This window comes from Aspergillus fijiensis (assembly GCF_003184825.1).
Source record: "Aspergillus fijiensis CBS 313.89 unplaced genomic scaffold BO72scaffold_98, whole genome shotgun sequence".
NCBI classification, from domain to species: Eukaryota; Fungi; Ascomycota; class Eurotiomycetes; order Eurotiales; family Aspergillaceae; genus Aspergillus; species Aspergillus fijiensis.
This window is the reverse complement of record NW_024469074.1, coordinates 62,976-86,842: the sequence shown is the minus strand read 5'-3', so window position 1 is coordinate 86,842 and position 23,867 is coordinate 62,976. Positions and strand designations below refer to the sequence as shown.

The 23,867-nt window shown below is 48.8% G+C and overlaps 7 protein-coding genes across 7 annotated transcripts; 4 read left to right on the top strand and 3 right to left on the bottom strand.

Moving 5' to 3' along the window:
* Nucleotides 1–1,085: 1,085 nt before the first annotated feature.
* On the top strand, nt 1,086–4,009 carry BO72DRAFT_490471 (uncharacterized protein; the record flags this gene model as incomplete). Its single annotated transcript, XM_040948134.1, has 5 exons — nt 1,086–1,165; nt 1,365–2,218; nt 2,327–2,613; nt 2,668–2,792; nt 2,845–4,009. The coding sequence occupies 5 exons, from the start codon at nt 1,086–1,088 to the stop codon at nt 3,737–3,739; spliced, it is 2,241 nt and encodes a 746-aa protein (XP_040795556.1). The 3' UTR covers nt 3,740–4,009.
* A 792-nt stretch (nt 4,010–4,801) lies between these two features.
* Nucleotides 4,802–6,366, bottom strand: BO72DRAFT_391746 (putative longevity-assurance protein (LAC1); the record flags this gene model as incomplete). The annotated part of the gene is made up of 4 exons (XM_040941869.1): nt 4,802–5,392; nt 5,461–5,748; nt 5,822–6,132; nt 6,231–6,366. 4 exons carry the CDS (start codon nt 6,364–6,366, stop codon nt 4,802–4,804), a joined length of 1,326 nt encoding a protein of 441 aa, XP_040795555.1.
* A 1,504-nt stretch (nt 6,367–7,870) lies between these two features.
* BO72DRAFT_501831 (putative AAA family ATPase GCN20) lies at nt 7,871–10,541 on the top strand (the record flags this gene model as incomplete). The annotated part of the gene is made up of 8 exons (XM_040949015.1): nt 7,871–7,954; nt 8,002–8,727; nt 8,792–8,872; nt 8,925–9,228; nt 9,286–9,459; nt 9,512–9,598; nt 9,651–10,119; nt 10,190–10,541. 8 exons carry the CDS (start codon nt 7,871–7,873, stop codon nt 10,539–10,541), a joined length of 2,277 nt encoding a protein of 758 aa, XP_040795554.1.
* Nucleotides 10,542–10,884: 343 nt separating this feature from the next.
* Nucleotides 10,885–13,074, top strand: BO72DRAFT_481676 (putative MFS myo-inositol transporter). Its single transcript, XM_040947690.1, has 3 exons — nt 10,885–11,179; nt 11,282–11,578; nt 11,670–13,074. Exons 1-3 carry the CDS (start codon nt 10,983–10,985, stop codon nt 12,814–12,816), a joined length of 1,641 nt encoding a protein of 546 aa, XP_040795553.1. The 5' UTR covers nt 10,885–10,982; the 3' UTR covers nt 12,817–13,074.
* Nucleotides 13,075–13,237: 163 nt separating this feature from the next.
* Nucleotides 13,238–14,814, bottom strand: sec13 (GTPase-activating protein SEC13). The gene is made up of 6 exons (XM_040946022.1): nt 14,714–14,814; nt 14,602–14,646; nt 14,390–14,505; nt 14,286–14,316; nt 13,786–14,195; nt 13,238–13,723 (listed from the first exon to the last, which is right to left on the bottom strand). The coding sequence occupies exons 1-6, from the start codon at nt 14,714–14,716 to the stop codon at nt 13,399–13,401; spliced, it is 930 nt and encodes a 309-aa protein (XP_040795552.1). The 5' UTR covers nt 14,717–14,814; the 3' UTR covers nt 13,238–13,398.
* A 193-nt stretch (nt 14,815–15,007) lies between these two features.
* BO72DRAFT_453617 (uncharacterized protein) lies at nt 15,008–15,547 on the bottom strand. Its single transcript, XM_040946021.1, has one exon. It carries the CDS (start codon nt 15,376–15,378, stop codon nt 15,202–15,204), a length of 177 nt encoding a protein of 58 aa, XP_040795551.1. The 5' UTR covers nt 15,379–15,547; the 3' UTR covers nt 15,008–15,201.
* A 4,793-nt stretch (nt 15,548–20,340) lies between these two features.
* On the top strand, nt 20,341–23,595 carry BO72DRAFT_463740 (uncharacterized protein; the record flags this gene model as incomplete). The annotated part of the gene is made up of 2 exons (XM_040946606.1): nt 20,341–20,358; nt 20,488–23,595. The coding sequence occupies 2 exons, from the start codon at nt 20,341–20,343 to the stop codon at nt 23,593–23,595; spliced, it is 3,126 nt and encodes a 1,041-aa protein (XP_040795550.1).
* Nucleotides 23,596–23,867: the final 272 nt, after the last annotated feature.

The window sequence follows — 23,867 nt, the reverse complement described above, 5'->3', positions numbered from 1 at the left end:
GCAAGTTATTTATATAAACAAAGCTAAATCCAAATTTACCGGACTTTTATATTATATTTAATTATATACTTATTATTTTATACTATAGTTATCTACTGTTATAATATAAATACAATATATTTACAGATCTAATAAAGTTTTATAATTATATAATATTTTTTAAGTTTAGACCAGCCTTATTAATATTATTTTTACAGCTTATTTTATTTATTAAGTTTTATATAGAACAGCAGTATATAATATTATTAATTTTTTTAAGTATATTATAATATATTATATATAGATCAGTCTCTGTTATTTTATATAACTAATTATATTAATTTTTAAATAACTTTTTTAGTTGATCGGATTGAGGCCTAGATATATTATTAATACGGTCTTTCTTTTATACAATTATAATTTATATAGTAGATAAAAATAAATAAAAATAATAACTATAAATATATCGATAGCCCCAGCCAACTATATATAATTTATATATACGGAAACGCAATTAAAAATCTAATTTATAATTTTAGGCTTGTAGTATTATATATAACTTTAAAATTAATATATTTATATAGTAATACAGTAACACATACTATACTATATAGTTTATTAGAAAGAGCAAATAGAAAGGCGGTGCGGTTGAAGTAGACCTTAAAACCAAACACCTCGGTGGAGGGAGTATGCAGACTACTTTCCTCCCACTGTAGGCTTGGGTAGCGGGTTTCGGGGCCTCGGGTAATCCGATCACAGCTGCTACGTACTATGTATGAGACTATGAGTATATAGGCTCGCCGCCCCGTGGGGGAGAATCTGGGTGTTTGGAACAAATCAAGACGGTAGAGACTGTGCTTGTTTCCCTAATACGAGTAAGTTACTGTGCATATGTGAGTACATACATACGCGTACGTAGCACGTAACCTACACTAACTTACTTGAGGGGGCTCTGCTCCTCCGATCACTGGAACGGAGGAACTGAGACTTAATCAAGCCTGCAGCTGTCGGAGAGCCTAATTTCCAGGGCTCCAGTACCAGCGGACCGGCAAATTAGCGGATTCAAAGACTCGGGAATTGTTAGCCTCATATTTACTTACAGTACTATGTACAATACAGTAGGACGTAAAGATTACCGTACTGTACTGTTCCGGACGAACCTTTATGTCTCGATGAGTCAGCTACGGTAAGCTGTCACGTGGGGCCCGAGCGGTGGGGCCTGGAGCCGAAAGGGGTAATCGGGCTGACAGCGAACATTGGAGTTTGACAGTCCAACGAGTCAACGACATTCTCTTGTTCAAGGCCACAGCCCTATTATTATTGTTGTTATTATTATTATTATTATTGTGTTGTTGTTGTTGTTGTTATTATTATTATCGTGCTAGTGATAGCGATACCGGTCGCGCTGTGAATGTGTCCTTCCGATTGAGCAGAAGTTACCAAGCATTCTCCACTGAGCATAGAGCTGCAGCAAAGACCCTCCAACCCCTCCCCCCCCGGTCCCCACTTGACCACTCACCCCAGCCAAGCTTGCCTGTTGAGTCTGATCTGACTTACTCATCCAGGTCAAATCATGAGATCATGGGTGAGGAGGGACATCGGCAATCAGGGCAAAATAAGATACTAGAATTTCGACTCCAGAATGTGAATGACTTGGGCCCACCAGCAGCTCGTCAAGTCTTGAGTAGTCATGCGGCGGACCAGACCAGTACTTCCTCCGAAGGCCAGCAATCAAACGGATCGGCCCATCAAGCCGGATCAAGGAACTTCGAGTTTGTGCTAGTGACCGACAATGAATCTCGGCGCCAGGTCCGACGTCATGCTATGCGCCAGTATATGCATCAACGGCGCTTGGACAGTATCGCTCGACTAGGAACGGCTCGCGTACCGGGAGGAGGTTGGTCTACCCGCTCTCCTCTCGACTTCCAGCCCTCAGCTTCGTCCTCTTCAACAGGGGCCGTGAAGGACGATGCTCAAGAGGATCTGACTGTCAAGTCAGAGAAGGCCTCGTCCCCAAGCAGCGATGAGGATAAAAAGACGCCGGAGAAGCCCAAGAGCTCTTCGCGCTTGCTCATTCCGAAATTGCACAAGGTCACACGCGAAGATGCCTCGTTGCGTCCGGCCACAAAGTCTGGATCATCCAATCCTCTGGTAAGCCCAGGGGAAGGGGCCGTTCGAGACCCCTTCAGCTGCTATCCAATTGCTATTAGCCAGGCGGATCATGAACTGATTCAACACTGTAAGTGGTAAGACTCGTTCGCATGTCGCTTTAAAACCGCGGTGCAACGCTTGATCTTCACCCGAAATGAAAGCCGATAAGTGCCGGACGGGGGCTAACTTAACCAAGTCGTTGTGACCTATCCATCCATGATGTACAAGTTTGCCGACTCTATCGCGAACAACCCAATGATGGAGATTTTCCGACAGATAGCGCTCCATGACGGTCTTCCCTTCCAGGCTATGCTTGCCATTGCATCCAAGCACCGTGCCGGTGTTGAGGGAAAGGCGGAGTCTGTGCAGAGCCTGACTCACAAGATGCGAGCACTGAGGTTCATGAACGAGCGTATTCAAGGGGATGCAACTGGGCAGCATGACGGGACTATCTATGCTGTCGCCACAATGGCTGTCATCGAGGTACCGTGGCTTGTCGCACCCCTTCGTGCATGCAAATGACTAACAATTTTGGAGAAATGGTCCAAGGATGCATCTATCGAGCGAATGCATTTCCGCGGATTATCGTCGATGATCAGGAATCGAGGCGGAATGCATGGCATGCGACTCACTAGCCCTTTCCTGGAGAAAGTGCTTTACTGGTAAGTTCATACATATGCCCTTCGATGTTAGTCTGGTGCTGACAGGGCATAGGGTGGACTTCAGTTGCGCCCCTAAGGCGATCATCAGTACCTCGCTACCTTGGACAGGGACCGTTCCTGATACAATTCCTCCTCTCGACTTCTTGGACCCCAATTTACATCTTGCTGTTCCTCATGATGCTACTACCTCAGAGGATGCCGAAAGTCTCTGTGCACAATTTAGGGCATGCGAAGATTTCTTGCGGTTCTTTCGTCGCCTTCGCGAATTGGAGGGCTTATGCTTGAACTCTCCTTATGCCGTCGTACCAGAGACCTTACCTCGTCGAAAAAAGCATTTTCGTCCTGGCACCCAGCTCTACTCAATCTTGACAACGCTGCCGGACTATGACCACGGAATTCGGGACATCCGCTTCATCGACGAATATACCTGCATGTCTTGCCTCTTCTTCCTCACCGTCGCATTATACGACTGCTACCTGAACTCTCATAACCTGGACGAGTATCTCGACTGGCTCAGCCTCGAAGTCCGCAATCTCAATCCTTTCACAAATCCCAGCATTACATCAGTTCTTTGGCTATTTCTCAACAATGGCGGTTATCCTAAGAATAGACCAGGTGACGCTGGAGATCGATGCTGGATTGTCTCGCGGATGGTCCGGATCGCTAAACGACTCGAATGGAAACGCCACGGAACCATTTGGGACCGACTTCGCCAAGTACTGATTGACTTCATCGTCACACAGCAGGAATGCGCGCTGGGTTCGGATGAAATTGACGCCGAAACGCACGTGGCTCGCGCGCGGAAGCGACTCAGTTACCAGACTCACTCGACGGACTACTTCTGGAATGAGGTACAAATGCGTGAAGATATTCTCGAACTCAATTTGTCCTCAGTTACCTCCACGTCCACAAGTATTGAAGACAACAATGTACTTGCTTACACGTAAAAATCATTTGCTATTTCTGCTTTTCGTCTTTATGCATAACAACCCCACCTCAAATTATAACACGCGAAGCAAATCTTGCTTTGGGGGCTCGCTTTCGGTTTCCATTTAAGCTAATCTTACCTTTCACGACTTATGATGGATGAGACAATGGGACGTTCATGGGCTAGGATGGATACGGATAGACTGGCAATTAATGGATCTCGTATACAAGGAAGTTCGTTCGCTATTGACAAACAAACCATGACGAGCGCTTATATACACAGGGATTCTGTAGGAGGCAGCCTGCCGGTAAACTCTCTTCCATGTGAAGATGATTCCGTAGGCTGCCGGTAGTTGGTAGTCGGCTATCGGCTATCCACCTTTTGCTCAAACTGTTTACACAACATCAATTGATCCAGAAATTACCATTTCAAAGTTTAAAGGGTTACGATTATTTGGCGGGGTTACATGCAAAGTAAGACCATGGCTTCTGTCTATGCGACGAGCGAATGCGATGAAGTATCTATCTAATCATAAGTGCAAAAGCAACAATCACAGAAAGCCAGGATGTGTGAGATCGCATCCATCTCGTGCATATCGATCAGGATAACATCACCCTGGGATAAACTCAAAAGAGGAGTAAAGAGCATGTACGGGAATAGGAATAGCAGCCGTCCTACCAGACTGCCGAACGAGATAAGAAGAGTCTTATCGTGGTGCAATCTTTTTTTCGTAACATAAAAGAAACGAACCAATCAGGCAAGCGGTACATAACACGCAAGGCAAGGCAACATAATATAACCACAATCAACCAAAGTCAATGGTATCGAGCGCGAAGATAGAGATGAATAAAAGGAATAATAAGAATAGAAATCTAATGATGGAGCCTGCCGATGCAAAGGTGAACAGCACTTGGCAGTAAAACTTTTGGGGGTGCATGCCAACCTGTTCCTACCCGAATTTATTCACTTCTTTCATATAATCTGTAATAGATGATTTTGGCATGTCCGTATCCATATCCGTGATATCGTCATAAAAGAAAGGCGAATAAGAAAAGAAAAGAAGGTAAAGAGCATGGGCAGATTACGTGGGCTTGTCGCAGCCAATGCGACCTAGAAGCGCCTTGCGATCGCTTTGGTCTCCAAGGCGAACTCGCCGAGGCCGCACAGCCGAGGAACCATTGGCTCGACGCCAGTCAACATTGGAGTTGTCGATCGCATGCGTGGATCCATTGAGGCCATCCTTTTCAGCAAAGTGCTCTTCCTCTTCCTCTCCTTCGTCATCACTGCGAGGTTCCTCGGCATTACCGGTGCGGATGACGCCCACGGCCACGCGAATTACCATGGTGAACCAGATCAGCGACAGCAGCTGCAGTGCCAGAAGGCAGGAAAGAAATATCCATTTGACGGTGCGGTTCATGCAAATCGGTCCGTTCAGATCCTTGAAGGGGGAGACCAGATACGACCATGCGCTCGGGTAGCCATTGGTAGAAATCATCTCCGCAGTTGTACCTGAGTAACATCCGTAAGACATCTTGGCAGGGACGTCCTTGTAAATCGACCAACAGAGTTTTGGGTAGTAAACATGTCGAGTGATCAACCATGTAACCATGAACACAACAAAAGCAATGTTGCAGCTCGTTTCGTACTTCAGATACTTGAGAATCTTGGCCGTCTAACCCAGTGAGTTAGTGAATTTGACTTCGAACGAGGGTGGAGATCTAGGGAGCATCTTGATCTTACAGGCAGTAGGAGATCAACAATGTCCATGAGCGAGAGCACAACATTGGAGACATTGTAGAAGCCGTAGACGTAAGCCGAACCAAAGAGGGCAATGGTGATTACATGGTGGGTCAGCATCTGGTAGTGATCCTTTCTACGCTCCTCAATATTGATCACCAAAAGCTGCTGTGCCCAAAACGCCAATTGTACCAAGAGGTACCATTTCATAAGACCTGAAACATTGCGCGCAGGCCATTGGTCCCAGATTTTGCTGAAATTGCCCCAATGGTCAGAGTTGGACCAGATATACTGTTTTATTGTGTTAGTCAAAACACACGACCAGCAGGCGGACAAACAACAGGCGCAATCCTGGTGAACGAACCATTCCGAGGGAGCAGATGAAGCCATAATACAGACAAAGCCAGCCCTGTTCAGCCAGACGAAGCGACGCCTTCCGTTTCAGGCCCCAATGCTGCGCAATGGGCCTCAGAACCCAGTCAATGAGAATGGCCCGGATAGCGATGAAGACAAGTGCGGAGCTGGCGACAAAACAAACATCATCCCATCCTTGTACGTAGTCCCCGGAGGCAGGCTGGTAGTAGGAAAGCTGAAAGAACGGCGTGGTGTAGGGGTTGAGGGAAGGGTAGAGGTGATGGACGGCCAATAACATCGCAAGAGTGGTCAAGGTAATCCCTGCGGTGAACGAACATTAAGGTAAGCAGGACAGTTGACCCCAAAGCGCCAACAATGGCATTGGTAAATTATCATGCATCCATTGGAATGGTCCGTACCGATTTGGTTATGCAACATCCATTCGCGGAACGTGGTTTCTTTGACCGCCGGGCGGTGATGACTGGTAGAAGTGGAAACGCAGGCATTGAGTTCCGAGACCGACTGAGAGACTGGAGATGATACGTCGGTGGCCATGACGGAAGTAGGAGGGAGAGCCTGGAGGGGGTATCTGGCTGAAATTGGAGACCTGACAGCAGAAGCAGCAGTTCTGCAGAAAGGAATGTCCAATTGACGACAGCGCGAGAGGGAAAGTGGGAGGGAAGGTGTAAAGAAGGAGAACTGTCGAGAGCCGGGACGTTCGAGTATGGTAGAGGGAAGGAGAGAGATGGGACTCCAGGAAGGGGGGAAAGGGTGGGGGGGAAAGAGAAAAGCGATGAAGTCTCGGCCGTGAGAGGTTGATTGAGGCGTGTTGAGATGAGGTGAGTTGAGGTCAGATATAAGTTGAGGGAGTACGGTAGAGAGCGAGCCAAAGAGGGAACGGAGGAGTAGCGAGCGGCGGGCGAAAGTGGTTCCCGCCCACTCGGACTTCTGTTATTGTAAGCCCACAGGTTCCACGGCGGGAAACTAACTCTTCAGAGAGATTAGGAATTGTTAGGGGATTTCCAATCAATCAATGATCCATCAATTGTTTAAATCAGATAGGGCACTGAGAGGAGAGGGGAAGGGAGGGAGGAGCGGGGAGAGCCTCCTTGATGTTCTCGCCCTTGGTTCTCCCCGTCCGCTGAAAAGCCGAGTTGAGTTATTTTTATTTTGAATCTCTCCAAATGAGTGGAGTGGAGATTCTGGGCGGAATCACCCTGGACGGCCTCTGTGTACGAAGTATGTACTCGAGTATATTACTGCTGATGCATCAAACTCATGTGACGGTTCGAGGCTTTGAACATCACCCAGAACATATGGGAAGTTTTGCGAAGAACGACGAGAAGGTAGAGGGAAGCAGAAGATTGATGGTGTATCAAGTCGGTTTCAGCTGATTTCGACCCACCACCGGGAGGACCCCGTTACGTACGTGCTGAGGTCCCCAGCAGTACAGTACGTAGTCTACTTTCAGTAGCACTGGCAATGCTTCTGCCCCTCAGGTACCCACCCCTCAGCTGTCAATATTCGATTCTCAGTACCGCCCTAACTTGGGGAGATCAAAAGCCAGTTGGTGCTCAACTGGGCGGTCACGATAGGCAGAATAGCGATCATGTCATGTGACCGGACTTGAACCTTCCGTCATTACAATATTCTCTGTCATACAGATTGATACTACTCTCGAAAAACTCGGAATTTTAGGTGATATATATTTCCAGGAATTCGGCCTCTACTTCAGGCTGCGAGGGCACCAAGAATGCTTTTATCTTTATGTCCACTCCGTATATGCATGGTAGATTTGATCATCCCGTCCGCTGGTTTGGATCACCGCTTGGGCCGACCCCACCCGATAGCCGCCACCCCAAAGCTCTGCCTGCCCTGCAAAAAAAAGATTGTCGAGCTGTTTTGACAAGAAAAGATATTCCACAGTAACTGCATTCTAGCCTGAGAAAGGAGAATCCTCCTTCAAGGCAACTACTGAAAGTGCTAATATAGTTACCCCAATTTCTCCGCTCCTCCGCTGCTGGCTTTCATTGATTTGGCCGTGATTCCCTTCGTCACAATGGAGGCTGAGATACAGGCACAGATTCCCGGTATCGACCATGTGATCTCCGAATATTCCGTGGCAAGTATCCTGATTCGTATTGTTGAGACAAGCAGTTCGATTGGAACACTGTCGCTGACGCATTACAGGGCTATCTGGCTCATGCTTCTAAAGCCTATGTTGAAGATGCAAATGGGCCGTCGCCGCTGTCCGAAGCTGCCGATATGGTCACGGCGCTTCTGATTTCTGCCTCGGGAGACTTCTCACCTGAGAACGAAAAGGCCATTCGTAACCTCGTGGAAAAATTTATCGCTTCTCTCAGCGCGTCTGATGGAGTGAACGCAGAGCGTAGACAGATGCCCTTCACTGCCAAAAAGCTTGACCAGGCGATCAATGTTGGCTCTCAGAAAAATATCTCCTCGACTTTGGGTCTAGCGGGAGGCAACGTCGATCTGGAGTCTGCGAATGCCAGAAAAGTGGAGTCTCGTGTTGACCGCAAGAAGTTAGAGAAGGCAGAACGAAAGATTCGTGCTAAGCAGGAAAAGAAACAGATGAAGACGGTGCAATACGAATCTTCCCGTCTCTTGAATCAGCCCGACAGCACCATGTCCTACGAGGAATTCTTCATGGCTGTCAACCCTCTTCAACTTGGCTCTGACTCCCAGTCAAAGAGTAAGGATATTAAGGTTGACAGTATTGATATCTCTGTTGGCGGGCATCGTATCTTGACCGACGCTTCATTGGCTTTGGCTTATGGCCGACGCTATGGTCTCGTGGGTCAGAACGGTATCGGAAAGAGTACTCTTCTGCGCGCGTTGAGTCGGCGTGAAGTGGCAATCCCCAGCCATATCTCGATTCTTCATGTTGAACAAGAGGTATGTCTGGTCTCTCGTGCTCGAAACCTCAGAGAAAACCATGGTTTGTTGACTGGATGTCCAGATTACGGGTGATGATACACCTGCGCTTCAAGCAGTTTTGGATGCTGATGTCTGGCGCAAGCGTCTATTGGCCGACCTAGAGGTCAGTTTTCTAGCCTGTTTCGACCTGTCTCACCTTTCTGACTTGCTTCCAGAAAATCACTAAGCAGCTCGCCGAGATCGAAGCAGAGAGATCGTCGATGGCGGACACTTCTAAGGATGCTGCTAGACTTGACCACGAAAGGGAAGGATTGGATATTACCTTGAATGATATTCATGCGAAGCTTGCAGAAATGGAATCGGACAAGGCCGAGTCTCGTGCCGCTAGTATCCTGGCCGGCCTTGGCTTTTCACCCGAGAGGCAGCAGTTTGCAACAAAAACATTCTCGGGTGGTTGGCGGATGAGATTGGCCTTGGCTCGGGCACTTTTCTGCGAGCCTGATCTGCTTTTGCTGGACGGTATGATCGAGTGACACTACGGCGGTTATCTCTTGACAGAATGCTAATCGTATGCAGAACCGTCCAACATGTTGGATGTGCCTTCGATTACCTTCTTGTCCAACTATCTACAAACCTATCCTAGCACCATCCTTGTGGTTTCTCACGATCGTGCCTTCTTGAACGAAGTAGCCACGGATATCATGCATCAGCATTCTGAGAGACTCGACTACTACAAGGGAGCCAATTTCGGTAAGTACCTCAAAGTGCTCGGAGAAAAATGTTCAAGCTGATGATATCGCAGATTCATTCTATGCCACCAAGGAAGAGCGGAAGAAGAATGCGAAACGCGAATACGAGAAACAAATGGCCGAACGCGCACATCTGCAAGGTATGTCTCTACCATACAAAAATTTTGTATTGGAGCTGACTCATCCGAATAGCATTTATCGATAAGTTCCGGTACAACGCCGCCAAGTCGTCTGAGGCGCAATCTAGGATCAAGAAACTCGAAAGAATGCCCATCTTGGAAGCCCCAGAAAGTGATTATGTCGTTCACTTCAAGTTTCCCGATGTCGAGAAGCTTTCCCCTCCTATTGTACAGATGACGGATGTGTCATTTGGTTATTCGAAGGACAGACCGCTTCTCAAAAACATTGACCTCGATGTGCAGCTTGATTCACGTATTGGCATCGTTGGACCTAACGGTGCGGGTAAAACCACTGTGCTCAAGTTGCTAACGGCTCAACTTCAGCCGACGTCTGGTTTCATATCACAACATGCCAGGCTGCGCATCGGATATTTCGCACAGCATCATGTGGATGCCTTGGATTTGACGACCAGTGCCGTGAGTTTCATGGCAAAGACCTACCCAGGAAAGACAGACGAGGAATATCGGAGACACCTTGGAGCGTAAGTGAAAGTCTCCTTCGCCTTAACCTTTGTCTTATATCTGTTAACAATTGCCTCTGCCTGATTATAGTTTCGGTATCACTGGAATGACTGGCCTCCAGCGCATGGAGCTCCTGTCTGGAGGTCAGAAGTCTCGTGTCGCCTTCGCCTGCCTGTCTTTGACTAACCCGCACATTCTGGTCCTGGACGAACCTTCTAACCATTTGGATATTGAAGGTATGGATGCGCTGTCCGAGGCTCTGCAAAACTTTGAGGGTGGTGTAGTGATGGTATCGCATGATGTGACGATGCTTCAAAATGTCTGCACCAGCTTGTGGGTCTGCGACAAGGGCACGGTTCACAAATTCGATGGCACTGTGAATGCCTATAAGAAGTTGATCAGTGCTCAAGCCAACGAGGCCGGAGTAGCTGCTCCGCACTAAGTCAGAGGACCTAGGATGATCGAGCTCAGTGAGGTCTAGGTAGACGAAGGTGCTTACGTCATTGGGTTACCACGCGTGTGTGTATCCTATGTCTTTTAAGATGGTGGAAATTTCAATTCAACTGGTCTTGCTCAGCCCAACTATTTGTCTACGAAAGTACGTACATATGTATTATGTAGGTGGTAATGAGTATGTACGTCGGTAGTAATTAATGCAAAAGACTGCGTTGCTTGACAGGCATCGCCTGGGTTGTGGGCTCGCTCTTGCTTATGTAAACTATGCTAACTTTAGTTAACTAGTTAATAGTCTTCCCCAGATATGATCCGAGTGCTTGATTCCATTTCGAACTACGTACGAAACTTTGAAACCCCTTGTACACCGACTAATGCAGATGTCGATGTCGAACCTCTTCACACGCGCCAATCAATAAACTACTAAGCTATGAGTCGCAGGGACGAGAATGAGGTGGCGGATTCTAGTGCCCCTTTACTTTCCCAACCCTCGTTGGCAAATAGAGCGTCACAACGCGATGATGGGGACGCTCGGGTTTCTCGGCCCAGTCTAACACTGACAGGGGACTTTTTCATATGGTCCTTGACTTTTTCTGCTGGAATCAGTGGGCTTCTCTTCGGTTACGAGTAGGTGGTGTTTCCTTAATCATTCTTGGCCCGGGCATGAGATTCCAAGTCGGCGAGCAGAAAGATTTCCGATAGTTCAAGTGGCTGATTATTTGTCTAAAGCACAGGTGTCATTTCATCAACGCTTGTGTCGATCGGCTCGGATCTTTCTAATCGTTCCCTCACTACTCTAGATAAGAGTCTTGTAACATCGTGCACAAGCTTGTTTGCTTTAGTCGCAAGCCCGCTGGCGGGCATACTGGCGGATAAATTCGGACGCAAAAAGGTCATAATCATTGCGGACGTGCTTTTTACCCTGGGAGCCTTCATACAGGCTGTAGCCACTACTGTTTGGGCTATGATAGTAGGGAGGAGTGTTGTCGGCTTGGCTGTCGGTGGGGCGAGCTTGGTCACGCCATTGTATGTCACGTAGCTCACGGATACCTGCTTCATATCGGAGAAAGACATACGGGGGATCGATCTCGACCGATTTTGCTAACATTTGTTTCAGGTATATTTCTGAATTGGCGCCATCCCATGAGCGTGGAAGATTGGTGACGATCTTGTGTCTACTCATCACTGGGGGGCAAGTCATAGCTTACATTGTTGGCTGGCTTTTGTCCAACACACCTGGCGGTTGGCGCTATATTGTCGGCCTTGGGATGGTTCCTGCTATCTTTCAGTGTATCGCTGTTGGTACTCTACCCGAAACTCCACGATGGTTGGTGCAGGCAGGTCTCGAGAACGCAGCCACAAATGTCCTATTGCAGGTCTACCAGGCTCACGACGAAAATGTGCAAATTGTCGAGAGCATCTTGCATGATATCCAACAAGAAGTTGCCGATGAGGCCGAGATCACAGGTCATTCAAACAAGTCTCCCGGACACAGTGAAAACTGGGTTGCAAATGCCACCCAGCGCACCCGCAGTCTCTTTCTTGTTGGTGGTAACCGCAGGGCATTGATAATAGCAGTTATTCTTCAAGGCCTACAGCAGCTATGCGGGTTCAACAGTTTATTATACTTCTCGAGCACACTTTTTGCCATTCTTTCATTCTCCTCCCCTACCCTTACAGCACTGGCAGTAGCGATGACCAACTTCGTTTTCACACTTCTGGCATTCATATATATTGATAGAATTGGCCGGCGGCGCATTCTACTTTATTCCATACCTGTCATGGCTCTTTCGCTCGTTGCTTGCGCTATGGCCTTCGGGACTTTAGCTCTTCCTAGGTCATCATTCGAACCTGAGGGATCAAACGGAGCCGATGCTGCGATGGTCGAAGATTCCCTCCTCCCCTTACTAGTCCTTATCTGTCTCACGGTTTATACGGCCTCATACGCCTTTGGCCTCGGCAATGTTCCTTGGCAACAATCGGAGCTCTTTCCGCTGAACGTACGCTCTTTAGGTTCGTCTCTTGCAACAGCTACGAATTGGGGATCGAATTTCATCGTCGGGTTGACATTTTTACCTATGATGGAATGGCTATCACCGGCATGGACTTTCGCGACCTATGCGGCTGTATGCGTGCTGGGGTGGATTGGTGTGTGGGCTATCTACCCCGAGATGAGTGGGCTCAGCCTTGAAGAGGTTAAAGATCTCCTGTCCAATGGTTGGGGGGTTCAAGAGAGTCTGGTACGGGGTCATGGTCGTCCCTAAACCAGGTGCAAGGTGCTACGGAGTAGTCCAGATGCCAAGGTCAAAAGTCTTTCTCTAGTTGTGACTGATGACGGGCACGGGCTTAGCTGGCGTCCCCTACTAAGAATGAGATGAATTTAGCAGAACAATCTGGAGGGGTGAATCATCTGACTATGGTAATCACAAAGCACATAAGGAACAAATTCTGCAAGGTCCTGGCTAGTAAGTGACCAGTACTGAGCTATATCTTTTAAGTTAGTTGACTTCCTAGATATCAATCAGCACGTTTAATCCAATATAGAAGATTTAGGATCCAATCTAGCTCTATTTTTGCTGTGATGTATTATATACCTTGACTACAAAGACTGCTTGCCTTGGTAGCTTACTTTCGTAGCTTTGCTTTAACTGCTTTTTTTCCAATGCATAGATCCATTCCGGGATGGCCGAGTATAAATGCTTGCTTTAAGGAACTATTTTATCAGTGCGAACAAGTTCACTCGCGTGATTTCTTGGTGGAATATTGTGTACAATGACCGGCAGACGCTCGGTATGACTATTACTGCAATAGATGTGAGGCGCATAACCAGTAGGAAAGCCAAAGCCCTACTCTTCGATATCCTTGACCTTCTCCCACTGTCCCTTGAGGTTCTCCTTCCACAGACTGACTTTGTTATCTCCGCCACTCACCGCGAGAATATTGCCGCTAGGGCTCCAGCTTACCCTCCACAGGACAGTGTCGAATTCGAGTTGCTGACTGGTCCATTGCCCGGGATTTGATGCATCGGAGGTCCAGATCCGAACAGTCTTGTCTTGCGAAGCGGATGCGATGTAGGACTTGGAAAGAATGCTGGGCGACCAGGCGACGTCCCGGACCCAATCGGTGTGGCCTTCTAGTGACTGGTTGAGGTTGTATGACTTAGACTCAGGGCTGTATTATGGTGACGTATCAGCTAGCAAGCTCCTTAATATGAAAAAGCGCGACGGGCTTACTTGTAATCCCAGATCTTGAGCATATTATCACTTCCACCTGTCACAAATCTGCGCTGCTGGCCCAGTCCAGGGTTGGCGCTGATCAAGCTTCCGGGGACTGCAGCGGGCGCCCAACTGATGGAATTCACACCCATACCGTGCGCATGGAAGATTTGATGAGTCCAGCTGTTATCGCGAAATTCAAGGACGCTAACATGACCGTCCGAGGAGGCGCAGGCCAAGACACAACCACTTTCATGAGGAGCCCAGGACACCATGTTCACCGAAGCAGTATGAAGCGAGAAATCAAAGACTTTAGTCCAGGCACCACCGCCAACAGGGGACGTTGTGTTCTGATGTTGCTCACGCCAGATGAGCACTTTTCCATCGTAGGAGGAGGAGGCCAGAATCGTGCCGAATTTCGGGTGCGCCTAGATGGATTACAGTTAAGCATCAAGTCATTAATTCACAGCGAGAGACTCGAAAGAGGCTCGTCAAGTTCGGCATCTTCTATAACATACCCATGCAACACACCACACTGCTCCTTCATGGCTAGGTCGATAATTTTGGGTCAGAATCACAGATTGTACTTTTGTGCTCTTGGGTGCTTGTTGAAACTTCTTACCCCTTCAGAGTCTCGACTAGTCGGTGCGTTTCACCCTCAACCTCGAAAATCTTTATCGTCTTGTCCGAGGAGCATGTCGCCAATCTGCGGCCATAGTAGTCCAGACCCGCGTCGTGCTACAGCCCAACCCGGTCAGCAAATGAAAGTGCTAATTGAGGTTACTGTAATCAGGTGATCACAATGGAGTTATCCTCCGCCCGCAGTCAACATACAATCATATCGTCGTGTCCAGAATTGGAGATCACTTGCGCAGCCGCCTATCCGCCCCTCGCGGGGGACCGTGTTAACAAACGAGAAGCTTGGGGATGGAGAAGAAGAACACACCATCTTGAATGAAGTGCAGCACCAAGTATAACCTGCAGTGCCTAGCAATAGAAACTTCGAAAGTGCCGTAAAGGACGTGGTGCAATTTATGGGTAGAGGACAGCGAGGGGGTCGATGTGGTAACGTAAGTAGGAGAAGCGGCAGCGGCAGCAGCAGCAGCAAAACACCGCCAGCTTGTCCGTTACGCGGTCAGTCAGCCGCAGCCCGATCTTATCTTATCGGCTCAGTCAGCCATCTCTGGTCACTGTTGAATCCAGACACGTGAGAGGGGCCTCAGGTTATAAAAGAACAAAGGCAACCAATTTTTGTTTGTCCAGTTTGTCCATACCAATTGATACTGAACATCTTGCACCCAGCAATGAAGTATGAGTATCTCCCAAAGGATGAATCTCGGTGGTTCTAAAACCCGCCGCGCTCTCAGTTCCTAGCAATCCGTCCGTCACGTCTTTGCCGGCGACATTGAATTCGTTGGGGTTTCCAGCACAGGGTCATGTTCTGGCTCCTTGAGCTTCCTCTAATGAAGTAAATGATTTCGTCTCCATTGTGAAGAGAGTCGCAACAAGTAAGCCCCATTGAACAATGACATATAGCGAGGGACAGACGTGGATTATCAGAATTGTACGAGCACCGACGCGAAGTGAGCTAGCGAGCTGAGCTGGGAACATGCGGATCGAGCTTACTGATCTTCTGAAGGACGCCTAAGCTCCGGCTATTGTGTCTACGTGTGGTCTTTGACTGGGCTTTGACACACCTGATATTCGCCTCTTTTGTTCTTGTCCATGCAATTCGTGGGTGCCTGATTCTGGCTTTCTAGGAATGTGCAGTTCTCATCTATCTTCTTGGTTTTGGCCTACCTGTGGGCGGTCCAGTAAGTGGGTAGTAATGATTTTTATCTACTGTCCATAAATTTATGGGCAAGATTGCAATATCATCAAAGTATGAACTGAATGGGTTGAGTACGCTACCTCAGATTACCAATTTGTGCGCTATCCAGGAAGTTAGGCGGTAGGCGGTGAGCATGTACTGTACCGGTGCACTCAGCGTCAGCAGTGTGGGGACAGCCTAGGTACGAGGCTCACCGTAGCCTTAGTGAACTCGTGTGAATTCGTTGCTACAGCTATTGATCAATGCTATGGTTTTGCAGAATACGAAGGCCGGAGAACGCCGCAAGTCCAGTGGCTTTATGTACAGCAACGGTCAGAGTCGAGCTCCTCCCTCACGCCAATCCCAAGCTGAGGAGTGTTTCGCGCCGTTCGGTTCAGCTTAGCCACCAGTTCGATATACACCAAAGCCTCGTTCAAGGGCGCTACCCGCTCTGGGAGAGAAATTACAGCACTAGATAGATTCGATAGGTTCTTGCAAGGATGGTCAATTTGAGTTTTGTGTGATTCGCGTCAAGACAGTTGTTCACGGAACCATGCAACCCCTGTTAAATTCGCCAATCAAGGCCCGATTTGTCCAAGGAGATAAGGACAGATGATACATGCAGGAATCACCTAGGAGATTAGCCGCACTATCGGTTCGGATTAGAGAAGTACTGTAAGGGCAATGGCGGGTTCCTGATTTTGACGGACCCAAAGGAGCGTGGGGGGAGATTTAGCCAATTCCAAGGTGTCTTGAGCAGCAAGGGCTCATGTCTGTCAATGCCCGCAAAGGGGCCAAAAAGGGAATCCTGAAACAAGAGCCTTGAATAAACCCTGGGATACGAAGAAGCGCGGCCAAAAGATCGGTACTGGTTGGAGATATTAATATTGTTGCTCAGGCAATGATGAATAATTAAGGCAGGTGATGCACCTGAAGCAGAGTAATGCATGGGATAGTCAAAGAGGGGAGGGGGTCGAGTATCATGAAAGATTCGACTATGAGTGTGGTTTTCATTCTAAATCTTTATCGTCGGTGATCTCGATTCACGAGCAGCAAAAGCAATGATGTGACATCTATTCAAACAATAACAGGTCTAAGAGCGTTGGCCATAGCAGTCAATAGCTCTGGATCTGAAGTACTCCGTAACACGAAATGAGAATTCTCTTTCATAGTGTACAGTAGCTACGTCCTTGTAGGTTAACACGAATAGTTCAAAGCTCCATCCCGACCGCCCGACCGACTATCGGCCGGGCCAGGAAAAGCGGAGCACCTCGGTTGGGAAGAAACTTGCAGCCCACGTTCCCTCCCGACTAATGTGATCTGTCACTAGGTACTATGTAATAACTAGATACTAATCACAATTGTCATGGTCTTTGGGCCTACCAAATAAGCTCGGAGCGACGGAGCACCGTAGTCTAGGTAGACACGGACTACTGCCGATAACTTATTGATAGACACCGTTGGCCTGGCACTTTGACATCTGAGACGTATTACCGGTAAGCCCGCTAGTAATTTATCAGATTTACTATTTCCTCACCAACCTCCTTCGGTTGTTCGCGTGCTGGGGATTGTAGCGCTGTTCAGATCGGAGGGATAGATGAAAATAATGGCCAAAGCTTGCCGGCTGGCGCTTGTGCATTGTGTAGGTCTGCTTGTCTGCGCACTGAATTAACATGTCCTGGACTAGATGGAGCCGATGACAGATCGGACACTACATATTCAATTATCTATCCATCCATCCATCCATCCATCACAGCTCTTTTGGGTATGCTTTACATAAAAGTCGACAGGATCCAGCCACTCTCGGAAAATGATTGCGCGCTTGGCGGGTAATGCAAAGTGTGGCCTGTCGTCATTCTCCAGGAGCAGGAGTGAATACGTAGCGGGAAATCGGGGCCGAGGAAAGGGCGGCAGAAAATTTTCTATCAGCTCGAGCAAGAGCTAGAAAAAGATGGGAGTGCGCTGTGGGACTGGAGGAAAGTAAGGTAAAAGGCATCATCCATCCCGCTTGTTCCCTTCAATCCCGTGCCTTGGAACGACCCTCGGTAAGTGCTGTACCTGAAAGGCGGACGGGCTACTCCGTAGTAGTTACAGCACACAATACCATCGCCTATCGTTATTGCCATAAGCCTCACCTACTTACAGAATACAGTGTATATCAGTTCAGAGATCATCTGTCTAGGGTGGAAAATTGATGCGATCTGGGTTTCCTTGGCTGAAAGCCCGATCCAGATCTCCTTCCTTTATCAAGCACGAATCTCAAAAGCTACTACTATGTATGTGCTCGTAGGCACGAGTACGTAGAGTATCAGTTGCTAAAAGCTGTGAACATCTAATTTGATTTCCAGTGGCTACTTGGTATGTAGTTCTCGCCGGCCCATCCGAAAGCTAACTACAGCCTATAGCTGCTGAAGTGGGGATGGGACGGCTTGGTGTCACCAAACGGACCCTCATTCCACAATCACTGCGTGCCCTTCAGGCTCCGTCCACAAACAGTACCTGACCGGGCGCACGCACTCACTGCAAGCCGAATTCCAGAGAACTATCCAAGAAACCATTCATTCCATTACATCATGGGGCGAGTTTGGTTCACCTTTGCCCAGCCTTCAACGAACGCATAACTAACGAGGTGGTGTAACTAATTAATCATTTGGGTTATTCCAGGCCTCATAAACAGCTGACAGTAAACACATAACGTTACACATATAACTGGGGTGGATTCGATTCGACTCAACCACTGAATTTCGATTTTTCCAGCGCCGGCGACCCTTTCTGTTGTGAAATGTCATTTGCTAAGATCAGACAGAGGGGGCGGGTAGTTCTAGTCTACCTAGTACTACCTAAGCAGTCTTGGACCAAGCGCACAGGGTATCGGATCGTGCACGCTAGATAATTGGTGGTGCAAGGTTCGCGCACATCGTCATAATTACACCATTATAATTGGAAAATCTGACAAGGATAGTGAGTAGTGAGTAGTGAGTAAGTCACTATTAGTTATTGTACAGTACTCGCACATACTTAGTTCAACTCCACCTTGTCTGGACCTAGACAACTCCGTACCTGGGGTATCACTAGCCCCATGGATGCGAAGCTATGAGTAGGTCACAAACCAAGATTGAATCTCAAAGTAATCTGACTGTTGGATCGACGCAAGTTGGCTTCTGTTTCGATTCGAGCTGATCCGTAATCTCGGGCAACTTCTCATTGATCGAGCGACCGACTGGAAAAACCTCGCTCCTTCCTGAATCTGCCAATCTATAAGTAATTGCATCCGTCTCAGTAAGTCGGTGTGCTATGCAATATCGAGTCAAAGTACCGGTCGATAGGACGGAACTTCTCTTGTACTGTACTTGCTGGAGCATGCTTTGCGCTGACTACATAGTATGAGTACTTCATGATGGGAGCGTAGCAGAAAATGGCCTGCATATAATCTCCGCTCCACTCATACTTTCCCTGCTTCCTCGCCAATTAACATGGCTGCGATCTGCCAAACTTGCCGGTAAGAGTTACAGGTAGGTCAGAAGGTGACTGACAATGCCTGACCTTGCAGATGTAACATAGCTAGGTCCAAAAATCCCCGCGGCTGTTGGGGGCTCTCCTTCGCTGGGATCAGGTTGAGTAGTAGGTAAGTTACCTAGTAGGCATTCAAGGGGAGCTTCACAGAAGGAGCCTGCCGTTGTTTCCATTTCTGTCACTTTCACTCTTATTTTGTTCCTTCGAAGGGTACCTGCAACCACTTGTTACTATTAATGACGGAGATCGCATCCATGATCCATCTCATCTTCGATCCATCGAAATCGCCCTGCAGTGGGTGCTTTGCTGGGGGGTGGGAACTCCTAGCGTGATTCATTCCTCTCCAGTCATTAAGTGGTGGTTGAGTTTAGACTAGAACCAGACAAACCTCGCCCGTGGGAAGGAAAAGCAAGTGGCCGCCGTGTCCCACTGCTGGCTGGGGCTTTAGTGTTGATCGATGACCGGCTCTGGGTTCTGTTGTTATTATTCCTCCATCGTATTATTATTCTTATTATTCTTCTTCTTTTTCTTCTTTTTCTTCTTTTTCTTCTTCTTCTTCTTCCTCCTCTTCCTCCTCCTCCTCTTCTTCTTAATCCTTCTTTATTATCCGGCTAGCTAGCTATCGCTAAATTACCGGTGCTGCTAATTACTTCTGTTGTTTCCTTTCCCCTTCTCTTCTCTTTTACTAATTCTCCCACCCTTTCCTACCCCCCCCCTCCTCCCAGATAATAATAGCCACTGTCGCGCTCACCTCCCTTCTTCACCTGGACGGAGATTATTGCGATTTGTCCGGGTCACTGAATCTTAAAATTGGGTCGCTGCCGTCAGCACTCCGTCTTGTTCTTTTCGCCTTCTCATTCTTTTGCGACATTCCTTTCTAAATCTCGGTTTCCATTCCTTCTTTGGGCTCTTTCCCCCGCCTTCAGAGCTGGCTCCAACGCGCTTTGCCCTCACGCAATCTAAGCACACAATCATCGCGCCTAGTGTTGTTGCACTGTAAGAGTAACCTATACAAGACCAGCGGCCGTCTCCGTGCATTTTCCGGCATCCGCGCTGGACACCTCAGATCAGACTGTGTCGGCATATCTCTCTCTCCTCCCTCTGGATAGGATCTTATCTATCTACATGTACCAGGCTAGCTGATCCTCCTCGTGCATGATAATGCAGATGGGAGGTCAGGTCACAAGTGATTTCGATGCTGCGGACTTGAGCTTCGTGGTATTTGACGCTGTTCTCTGCGCCCTTTGAGAATGGAGCATGTATCCACAGTAAGTGCCGTGTTCTTGAGAATTAAGAGCTTCGCAGTATCTGCCCGCCTCGCCTGCCATTCGTGCTTGCTGCTCGGCGCAAACGTGACCTCGATCAGACGCGCATCTGACTGGTCTGCTTTCTCTTAGTTATGTGCCATTAGCACCGTCGGTATTGCAGCAACAGGCTTCGCGTTCGGTCGTGTGGATCGAAGCCCCTCCAAGCCCAGCAGGTTCCGTAAGAGGAATCTCCCGCTCCAGGATCAATGTGCGACGGCGACAGATATACCGGATTCTCCAACCTCGAATTGGGTACACCCAGCTCTGCGCAAGCCGTTCTCAACCGCAGCTGCCGAATCCCCGCTCGAAGCAGAATTCTCCGAAGATCATGAGGATGGTCACTCTAATACAACACACCGGGAGGTATCGAAACATTCGAGAAACCCATCATTTGCAGGCATAAGACTGCGACGCCGTGGACAAACTTTGGCTGGCCCTCCGCTCTTAGCCAACGATAGCCCTGCCACGGCCTCGCAGGTGGCTCGGCGGCCATCATCAACCTCCTGGATGCGACGATTTTCATTTCAGCCAGAGAAACGTAGCTCATACCAGTCGCCCGTTTCTGTGTCACCCAGCGGCCCAGCCCTTCCAGTCAGTCCCCGGACTTCGACGCAGCGCAGGTTTCATAAAATGCTCAAGCGGCCTCTGTCGCAACATGCTAACACTCAACCGCCTCTGGACGTCGCGCCACCGAGTCCGTCAACGGTTAATTTCCGCAGGCCTGCTACCAGTTATCAGCGATCGGAAAATTTTGGCCACAAGGCGACACACAGCTTGAATTTCGAACCGAACTTGGTCCTGTACTCCCCATCTACCTCTGACAACATTATTGCGGCCCCTGAGGACCATGCGTGGCGACCGTACATAAGTGCCACCTTGGATGGACTGTCAGACAGACTGGCTCGCAGATTCTCCGCAGCAACAAAGCCAAGAGATCAAGGACCACGACGAATTGTCCCGAATAGTGGCTCTGTCCCAGCACTTCTACTGGCTACCTCCATCACGACAAAGCAACCTGCACCGACTAGCGGCCTAGTCGCCTCGAATTTTGACTCGCTAGTCCAGTTCCGTGACCCATTCACTTCTAGCGACAAGGCTTCGCAACCGCCTGATGACCACATACCACCGGAAAGGGCTGATTGTGAAGCGGAATCTCGTGCTGAGGACGCAGATCCTCAAAGCCCCTCGACACCTTTCATGCTCACCTCGGAAATCCATGGCCCTGAGCACAGCTCACGGGTCTTTTTAAAGAGACGGGCGATTTCGACGCCCCTTCCGTTCGGTATGAGCACGGAAGGAACTATCCTAGCGTCACCCAGGCGCCGTGAAAGGCGTAATATAACGGACCCGACATTCTTCACCCACCCTTCAGCCACCTTACAAACGGGAATTCCTATGTCATTGATGACGGATGTGCTAGGTTCACGACACCGGGCCTTACCTTTCCGTCTTCAAGGTTTTGGATCAGATATGGCCCACTTCCACGATAGTGGCGCACGTCCTTTCACATCAGATGCGGTTCCTCTGTCCAGACTTCAAACTTCAACTCGCCAGCGGCCCAAGCGTCATTCACTAGCTGCATCAGAGCTTGCGTCCACAGTGATCGGATCCGATGAGACGAACATTTTCACTTCTGGCGATGAGGATGAATCAGATTTCCTGAGCGATACTGCGTTCGATTCAGTCCGTACCCATATGACCACCAGCAGCAACCCGGGTCTCTATGCGCCTCGAATTGAAAACATCTTTGGTGCTCCTCGAGTGACTCCCGGGGAGACGAACCACTCGAAGAGTGCAGGGCCGAATACGTATATTTCCAACACCTTGCGCTCGCTGTCAGGGATTTATTGTGATATGGATGCTCCCCAAGCGCCCACCAATATGCCATCCCTCGTTTCTGCGGTCCCAACAGACCTACACGAAGGAGAAAGCACTATATCATTTCCGTCTGATCTCACAGATGACGAAGATGCGCGCAGTTTGTTAGCTGCGCTGCCCAGTGAATCCGTTGCAACCGCCCCCCCAACGAGAATGAGCTCGAACGGACTATATCCTTTGAATGATTTTTTTTCCCCAGGGGCTTCGAGTGCCAAGGTCCAATCCCAGTCGCCGGTGATATCGGATGACCGCAGCCTCAATAATGACGTACTTGATACTTCTCCTAAGATGAATATCTTTGACTGGTCTGAGCAGCCCAGATGCGACCGTGAGGGCTCCGGACCGGACGGGCGGCCCCGGACTGTCCATGGGAAACATACGCCTGACTCCCGTGGCAGCCGTGCACCCGGGAGGAAGGCGCCGAGCACTTTGCACCTTCGGAGCCAGAGCGTTCCAGTAACTAGAGATCCCACAACCATTATCGAACAGCGCCAGACATCAGGTAGCAAGTTCGGGACGTGGGGCCTGGGAAGCAAGGGTGTTAGTGAAGACTGGGACAGCGACTTCGAATTTGAAGATTCCGAGGAGGGTCCAGCTACCGAGGTCAGGAAGCCGAACAAGAACCCTCCACGCCGCGGCATGGTTGTTCCCCCAGCGATTCTGGAGCGTCAAGCTAGTCTCCATGGGCAGTTCGGACAGGTTCAGGAGCTGACATTGCTGGTTGAAGAACTTAAGCGCCTTCGGCACCAGGGAAGCTTCCTCAATCTTGTTCGGGGCTCCTCCAATGAGCTATGGAAAGAGGCAGAAGGTATTGTCAATCTAGCCACGCTGGATGATGACGACCACAACGAGTCCCCGCCTGGATCACCATCGTCGCTCACGTTCAGTTTTGATGAATCAGAAGGCGATTCTTCGAATTCGCATGACCCGTGGAAACGAGTCAGTGGAGGCTCTTGGGGGTTATCGTTCTCGGACAACTCAACTTCTCGCCCTACCACTGCTCCCAGTCAGGATTACAGAGAGGCCGCAACAAAGCCAAATTGTGTGCTGGATCTGATCTATCAACAGCGCAACGTAGACGGTTCTCCAGTCCCCAACTCTCACCTTCCACGCTCGAAAAAACTACCCTTCGATACACAGTCTCTTCGGGATCTTGTTGTACGCGCTGGAGTTGTGACCCGTGCACTGAAAGAAGAAATTCGCAGAGCCGAGGGTGTTGCCACAGAACCTAGTGAATCACACCCGTCAGATCCCCCATTTAGTCGGATTTTCGATCGGCCTCATAACGATGATGCAACCTGTCTCACCCCGCCCGGATGAGACATGTCTATTTGGCTGTTTCAATTCACAACTCCAGCCTTACCACGCAATCATACTTCTTGATCAGACTTATGAATTCTTCGGCATGCCTGCTAACGTGAGAAAGGATATCTGACATACAAGTTATTCTCCTCACTACCTAGATAGCTCTCGCTCTTTCTCCTACCGATTGATTGAGCCTCTCCAAGGACTTTCCGCTCGAATGACTATCCAAGCGTTCAGTCTGTGCACCGGTCATAGGCACATCTCCTTCTGTACTTCTATACTTTGAG